Source organism: Apium graveolens, chromosome 8 (genome assembly GCF_009905375.1).
Source record: "Apium graveolens cultivar Ventura chromosome 8, ASM990537v1, whole genome shotgun sequence".
Taxonomy (NCBI): domain Eukaryota; kingdom Viridiplantae; phylum Streptophyta; class Magnoliopsida; order Apiales; family Apiaceae; genus Apium; species Apium graveolens.
The window spans coordinates 31573137-31581617 of record NC_133654.1 but is presented as its reverse complement, the minus strand read 5'-3'; the positions used below and the strand labels follow the sequence as shown (position 1 = coordinate 31581617).

General features: G+C 33.1%; 1 protein-coding gene across 1 annotated transcript; it reads left to right on the top strand.

The window, feature by feature from the left end:
* Positions 1–373: 373 nt before the first annotated feature.
* Positions 374–5362, top strand: LOC141676700 (dolichyl-diphosphooligosaccharide--protein glycosyltransferase subunit STT3A-like). Its single transcript, XM_074482405.1, has 5 exons — positions 374–937; positions 1939–2016; positions 2126–2216; positions 2695–2783; positions 5158–5362. Exons 1-5 carry the CDS (start codon positions 885–887, stop codon positions 5261–5263), a joined length of 417 nt encoding a protein of 138 aa, XP_074338506.1. The 5' UTR covers positions 374–884; the 3' UTR covers positions 5264–5362.
* Positions 5363–8481: the final 3119 nt, after the last annotated feature.

Here is an 8481-nt window from a genome sequence, read left to right as displayed (position 1 = left end):
GTACAAATCCTTATATTAATATGAGCAAAATGATATAAAACTTATAAAAATAAAGATGTGTAAAAATGTAAATATAGTATGAAAGGGCCTAGTCCCATCCACCATGCCCTTGATCGATATAGTACATATATTAAAAAAAATTAGTAAATAATAATAATTTTAAGATTTTTCGAAAAATGATAAATATTTTTATAATTTTTTAGACAAACCCAGAAAAAAATTTGGGTCAGAGCGGGCAACTTTTTGGGGCTAATACCGCTCAAATTTTCAACCAGTTTAAATTTTTTTCATATAACCTCTCTCAACCACTTTCTCTCCCTCTTAACACCAACTCAATCGACTTACACTCTCAGCACTTTTACTTTCTCTCCTCTGTCTTTCATGCTCTCTACTATCTCCAACTAATCTCTCTCACTATCACTCTGACTCTCTCACACACCATTTTCAGTCTCAATAAGTAATTAGGATTTGAATTTCTGTTTAGGGATCAATTGATTTACAGGTTGAATTATGGCTCAATCAATTTGAGGGGAGAAGACTTTATGGTTTCAGTTCTTCATTTCGTTAATATTTATGTTCTGTTAAACCTCATCTAATCTTTTTCTCTTTTTTAATTTCAGGTGTTCTTCAAATTAGGGCTCTGTATTTTGAGGCTTTGAAGGCTTATATTTTACTTGATTTCGATTTTGGGCTTTATTTTTATGTTTATGTTCTACGGGATGTTTTTTCGGAAGTTTCCGGCTTCTTTTATTGTTGTTCCTACTCGCGAGATATGCCAACAAGTATTTGTTTGTTTATTTTTTTATTTTAGATCTTGTTTTTAAAATGAATGACAGGTCGGGGTAGTACCACTAGGAAGCGGAAGAAGGTTGCGTATTTTAGTGATGAGAGTGGGGATGAGGATTGATTGGGTGATGCTTCTGATGCTAATTTTGAGGTAAGGGTTGTAACTTTTTGGATAGTTGTGATGAATTGTGCTGAATTTTAGTGATGATGGTGTGTTGATTTTGTGATGCTTTAGTCAGGCTCTTAATTTTTTTTCCAATTAATTTGTGTCAGCGTTAACTGCTTCATTAGGAATGGTAGAATTAACATACTTATATCGATTTTCTTTTGTTATATAAGTGATAGAACCAAGCAGGCAAGGAACCACCCCACTCTCCAAGTGATTCTTTTTTGCCTTCATGAATCTGCAATATATTCCTTCCCCGCTACAGTCTCATCCAAAGAATCATATAAACTCGAAGAAAATATTGAATTCATGGACTATATCTTATGTACAGAACATTAAAGATTAGTCAAGTTTCAGGATGTATGATGTAAATCCTCACTCTTGCAACCTAGTTCAATTCACCTTGCTTTAGGTTTACTAGTAACTTTGATGCTTATATGATTTTGCTGTAATGTTACATATAGACATGGAACAAGGTCTCAGAAGCCATATCTTCTTGAAAGTTGATATTCTATGTCTGTAATGTGTGATAGAAATACATATTATTCTTCTATGACCACATATTCCGTTATAGTTTTTTGGTTCCATTTAACATATAGATATAATATTATGTCAAGTAAATTATACTTTGATAATCTATCAAGAAGGAATCATTTTTACATCAAATATTATATTTTTTTATGTGCTATACTAATGACAACTATTGTTATATGAATTCTGAACTTAAAGAATCATAAGAAATAAATTATCTAGTGCGAATGCCATCGCTCTTTTGTAGTTCTTCTACTGCTTACAGAAAAAGTTTTTTTCTTATCATGGGTTGTCTTGAATTTGAGGATATTTGGCCTAGTGGGATTTGGAAACGGGGAATATAGGAGGGAAAAAAATCAAACTTATAATTTTAAATAAGAATATCTTGTAGCTCTATATTATAATTTTACAAATATCTCACAACTAAACTCATGTTTTTGTTATTTCTCGAATAGAGATGGCCAGTACCGGATCGACTCCGAGGCGACTCCCACCATGTTAAATTGTCTCATGTACAAACTATCATATTATAGGTATAAAGATGCTATTATTAATGAAGTTGTTTGTTTGTATTTTGGGGTTTTGCTTATTTATATTTTTCACATTCCCAATTAACTACCTTTTTCTGTCATATTTCTTTAGGTTTGTGGAGACATATGGTGGTAAAGGGTTTGACAGAGTAAGGCGGACTAAAATCGGAAAGAAGTATTTCAAACTAACCCATTTCGAGGAGGTATGACAGAACAATTTATGATAATTTTATTGTATCGATTTCGTGGTAAACAATACAATGCTTTAGTTGTGGCTTGTTCAGGTACATACTAAGTAGGTATGTTTCTGACTTCCTGTGAAACTAGAATAAAACATTGTGAAACTAGAATAAAACAAGTTCAAGTGTATTAATTCCAGGTTTTAACAGGAGTTCTTACTAAGTTTTAAGTTACCAGTTCTCCTAAAACCTCAGGGTGTTAGTAATTGGACTTGCCAGGATCATATCTCGTATAATTAACACTAAGCTTTACTGTAGTGCAGAGTAAATAAACTCAGCTGAGAGTTAAGCGAGCTGATAACAAGCACTTGATAAACAGCTCTGTTAATTAGCTTACCTACATTTTTTAAACATATTTACTTGGGGATAAGGATAATTGTTTTGTTCCTATATAATTTTTTTAAATACAGTTATGCATATTTGTGGCTTCCAATTAATATAGGTATTCACAACTCATCACTGGATGGTCCGGATATACAAATTAAAATCTCAAGGAACAGGATTCGGTCAAAGACAAAGAAATCCAAATAGGTACAATTTGCATGAGTCAAGATAATGCTTTCGTTACTACAGGCCGCAGGGTATATTTTACTTTATAAAATTCAGTCCTCTAACATATCACTAATTTTTTTCCTCTATTTGACTGACAAAAATCTAGCTCATCAACATATATCAGTATATACTACGACTATCTATACACATATTTGTATTTATCGATTATATTTCGCTTCGTATGAGAACTGCATACCGGTTTGACTCGGTATATGCTTCTTTCATGTTCAATTTCAAGTCTAAACATTATATATACTTACATACATAGCCTTGTGTAATTATCTGTTATGTCTAACTTTAAGGTTATATTGACTGTGAGTGTTATTGTGTTGGTGTGTTTTAGCTAGAGCTCGATATTTTGAGTTTAGTGTTATGTTCGATTTTGCCTTTCGGTATTTATGTGCTGGAATTTATATGCTCTAGTTTCAACTTTAAATTTGAAATGGACTAGGTCGTACTTCTTATGTAGAGGTCCAGGTCGATATTGAGAATTAAGATTTATGCTTTATTTTGGAAAATTGAAGAAATTTAAGAATGTTTAGCTTCATTGGAATGGTGATGTAATTATAGTTGTTTTAGTGACGTAATTATTTGTTCTTAATACAGGTTGGTATATGGATGTGTCGATTAGTGCTTTTTGTTTGAGAGTAGGAAAAGGCAGAAATCTTTGACTAAATGTCTGTTTACATCTTTTTTATTAATTTGTGTGCATGTGCAACGTTTAAATTTTATCTTAAACTTAGTAAATTTATGTAGGTACTTTGTTTAGTAAATTAATATTTTATTGACTAATAGCGTCATTTCAAAAACCTGTAAATCAGTTATGTTCTTGCATATAATTCTCAATTTAGGATGTTATTTTATAGTAGTAGAGATATTCAAATAACAATGATCAGAGAATAATTTTTTGTTAGGTCCCAATATGTTTGTAGAAGGGGGGGTTGAATACAAACTCTACCGTTTAACAAAATTTAATACGGAATAAAAAAGTGAAACAAAATTCAAGTTAAATAAAACTATTATTAAACTTGAAAGGTGTTACAACAACGATATCGTTTACAAGGGATTAATCTTAATAAATTATCACAAATTTAGAATAAATTCGACATGAACATTTTCTATTTTTGCAATAAAAAGATCAAATGCTAGAAGTAATTTGAGATTAAGTTCTAGGGATTTTAATACGCTAGATAGTTACACAAGAACAAGAGAATGATTTCTAGTGGTTTAGATTTAACTTTAATTGCTAGAAATTAATGATCTCGTTTTGGCAGTTGAGAGATAAAATGCTTCTGCGGCTGCTGCTGTGTTTTTTTTGTTCTTGAGTAGTTGAAGAAGTGTATTCAATGTTTTTTTTGAATGTTTTGCTGCTACTGTCTTTTAATAATTTAATCAACAGAACTGAATTGAACTGGTAAGACAATCTGAGAGTTGGCATGACTTTCGGTGAGACAATCTGATTGAACTAGCAAGACAATCGGCATGACAATCTGTTGAACTAGCAAGACAATCGGCATGACAATCTGATTGAACTAGCAAGACAATCGGCATGACAATCTTATTGAACTAGCAAGACAATCGATATGACAATCTGATTGAACTAGCATGACTTTCGGTATGACAATTGATTGTCATACCAGTTCAATTGATTGTCATGCTGAATTAATATTGAATATAAATAAAAATCAATTCTGAAAATTCATAATATTAATTCAGAATTAATTAATCAATTAATTCAATTAATCAATAAATTAATCTTTGCAGATATAATTTATTTTCTTAATTAAATTATATGACTTAATTAATTAATAGAGAATTAATAATACTCTTGAACAACAACCATTCTTCTGAAAATCTTCTGAAAATTATGAATCAATTCCACCACTTCAATGTTGATACTCGATGTACTGTCTGGTTCATGAGTGACTAACTTCCGTGACGTTTCTTCATGACTTGACTTTGATAACTTTATTTTCTTAAGATTAAATCCCTGTAATTATCTGATACCCTGACAATATCTCTGTCACTTGATTAAATCCACAATCTTGATTTATATCACCGAGGCTTGATCAATTTCTTGAACTTCTTCCAGTGAATTAATTCCTCAAGTCTGTAGATGAACATTGTTTCTGAATCCTTTGACAGATATTACTTTGTGAGATCTCTTTGACGATAGATCCACTATTTACTTGTTACATTCTTATTTGAGTTGAGTTAAATCCTCGAATAAACAAATAGGCTATGACATATGTCTTTCATTTTTTAATAAGTATTTTCTACAGGCCTTTTAATATGGTATTCAAAATTTGCTGGTTCGATTTCTTTCTTGCAAATAACTTAGTTAATATTTCAGGGAACAAAGAAGACTTACAAGAGAAAGCTTCACGTGTATAATAAGGGAAACGCCCGTATGGTGGAGTCGAGGAGAAAGTGAAGCAAATTTAAGCATCAGCTTCTAGTAGTACTTTTTAAAATTTATAATCTTGAGCTGTTGTTAAGTAAAAAATGTGAACTAGTTTATAGTTAGTTTGGACGTTTAATTTGTTTGTATATTTGGATGTTTAATGTTTGGGTTGGATGCATTATTTTGCAGTTATGAAATTGTATAATTGGGATTTTTCAGTTTACATAATAAGCATTTCAATTTGTTTGTGCTAAAGTGTTACAATAGCCTCCTAAACTGTTACCATATTATGTTTAAAATGTTTTATTAGGCTAGTATAATGTTACAACAGCTTTTCAAAGTGACACAATAAGTTCCATGGGCCCACTTGCCACGTCATCAAGACAACTCAGCTCCGTGGGCCCCACACTTGCTATGTCAGCTTGTGGGTCCCACTGTGGGGCCCACTTTTTAAAAACATTTTAAAACTCTAAGGTAACATAAAAAACAAGTTACAACTGATCTCTCATTCTGTTACATTAGCAAGCTAAGGCAACATATAAACAAGTTAAAATATGATGTTGCCTTAGGCATAAAAGATGTTACCTTAGACCCCTAAGGCAACATGGAAAAACCTATCTTTAAGAAAATGTTACCTTAGCTTAGAAGTGGGGCAAGAGCAACATATTAACCCCCTAATGTAACATTTTTTTGGTGTTACAATAGGCATTTTATGGTGTAGTGGATTTATTTGATAAATAACAATAAATGTTATTCCACTAAACTATCCAAGAGTTATATAGTTGATATAATTGACAAATGTTGTCTACCTTATTGAATCATGTTTTAGGAGTAAAACCAAAGCTGAACTAAAACATTGTGAAAATTTGGATCTTGGCTAACTAGAAAGTACATAGAAGATACTCTTTCTGAATTAATAGTTAGGGCTATTAATTTGATAAAATAGTGGGAGATATATATTTTGAATATATATGAATAATCACTTGAACATAATTTAATAATCATTTGTAAACTAATTTATCTTATGCACTTAAAACATTGTAGATATCAAATGGCAATCAATTCAAACAACTTCTCTGTGTGATCAGTCCTTGAGAAGGACAAGCTGACAGGAATAAACTTCCTTGACTGGTAGAGGAACTTGAGGATTGTCCTCAAATAAGAGCGCACCTCTCCCTGAAGGAGCATCCCGTGCTGAACATAATGTTTATCAGAAACATATCGATGATGACACGGATGTTCAACATCTCATGTTAGCGACCATGAGTGCTGAAAATCATAAACAACATGAGAATATGGATTCTTATGATATGATTGAGCACCTTAAACGTATGTTTGAAGGACAGGCTCGTCAGGAGAGTTTTGATACTTTCAAATCGTTGCATGCATGTAAGCAGGGAGGACGTGATCCGGTTTGACCGCATGTTCTAAGGATGATTTGGCATATTGAGTAACTTGCCAAGTTGGGTGCCCCGATTGCTGTGGAGCACCAGATTGACCTACTTTTGCAATCTTTAAACAGCAGCTATTCTCAATTTGTGATGAATTACAATATGAATGAGATAGATAAGAACCCCGCCGAACTATTGGCTATGTTAAAAACTGCTGAGACCAACGTTCAGAAGGCATCCCCTGCTTTCATGTTGATGGTGAATAAGGGGAAGGACAAAGGAAAGGGTAAATGGAAGGGCAAGAGGAAGATGGGATCTAAATCGAATGCCAATCTGAAACCTGATCCGACCAGGGCTTTGAAGCCTAAAGGTGGTGTTCCAAAGGTTAGTGATTGTCACTATTGCAAGAAACCAGGTCATTGGAAGAGGAACTGTCATGCTTATTTGGAGGATCTGAGGAAGAAGAATGTTGTGGTTACTACTTTTGATTGAGGTATTTATGTTATAGAAGTCAATTTTTCTACTTTTACATCTTGGGTATTAGATATTGGATGTGGTTCTCACATTTTTATAAATGTGCAGGAACTGCAGGGAAGTAGGACATTGGCGACGAGAGAAGCCGACCTATGAGTTGGCAATAGAGCAAAGGTTGCTGCTTTAGCTGTAGGGACTTATCGTTTATCATTGCCCACTGGGCTTGTTTTAGAACTAGATAACTGTTTTTACGTGCCTGCGATTTGCAGAAACATTATTTCAGTTTCTTCTTTGGACAAGAAAGGTTTTTCATTTTTGATTCAGGACAATAGTTGTTCATTCTCATTTAATAATGTTACCTACGGGATTGCACGTTTGTTTAATGGTTTATATGTTCTTGATATAGATACTCCTGTCTATAACATAAATAATGATAATAAACGTATTAAGTTGAAAGACTCAAATCAAACATACCTTTGGCATGTCGTTTAGGTCACATAAATGAGAAACGCATTTCCAAATTACATAAAGATGGTTACATGGATAAGTTTGATTTTGAATCATACGAAGAATGCAAATCTTGTCTAATTGGTAAAATGGCTAAAGCTCCTTTTACCGGACAAGGTGAAAGGGCCACCGAATGATTAGGACTTATACATAGCGATGTATGTGGTCCAATGTGTACGATGAAAAGAGGTGGCTTTTAGTACTTCATTACTTTTACTGATGATTTCAGTAGATATGGATATGTGTATCTTTTGAAGAACAAATCCGATTCTTTTGAAAATTTCAAAGAATACAAGGCTGAGGTGGAAAAGGAAATAGAGGAAAGTATAAAAGTTCTACGATCAGATCGTGGAGGAGAATATTAAATCCTCGAGTTTAAAGGTTTCTTGAAGGAGTGTGGTATCGTATCACAACTTACTCCTCCTGGAACGCCTCAATTGAATGGTGTTTCTGAGAGGAGAAATCGTACCTTGTTGGACATGGTGCGATCGATGATGAGTCTAGCAGATCTTCCAATAAGTTTCTGGGGTTATGCTCTAGAAACGGCTGCATATACACTAAACCGTGTTCCAACTAAATCGGTTCAAAAGACTCCATATGAGATGTGGATTGAGAAACGTCATATCATATCTTTTATGAAAGTATGGGGATGCGTAGCGTTTGTGAAACACTTGGTGTCTGACAAGCTGGGACCAAAATTGGATAAATGTTATTTTGTGGGATATCCTGAAGAAACTAAAGGGTATAGTTTTTATAATCCTACCGAGAACAAAGCGTTTGTTGCTCAAACCGCTGTATTTCTTGAAGAAGAGTTACTTTCAAAGAAAATTAGTGGGAGGACTATAGATCTCGATGAAGATCGAGTTGTATAAAATAATATTGAACCAGAGTTGGAAAATGG

Bases quoted from the DNA above. Each gene is read 5' to 3' on its own strand.
- LOC141676700 (XM_074482405.1), top strand. From the start codon at position 885: ATGAGAGTGGGGATGAGGATTGATTGGGTGATGCTTCTGATGCTAATT. The intron at 2,017-2,125 runs GTATAAAGATGC...ATATTTCTTTAG, and splicing joins TACAAACTATCATATTATAG to GTTTGTGGAGACATATGGTG. The intron at 2,784-5,157 runs GTACAATTTGCA...TTAATATTTCAG, and splicing joins AGACAAAGAAATCCAAATAG to GGAACAAAGAAGACTTACAA.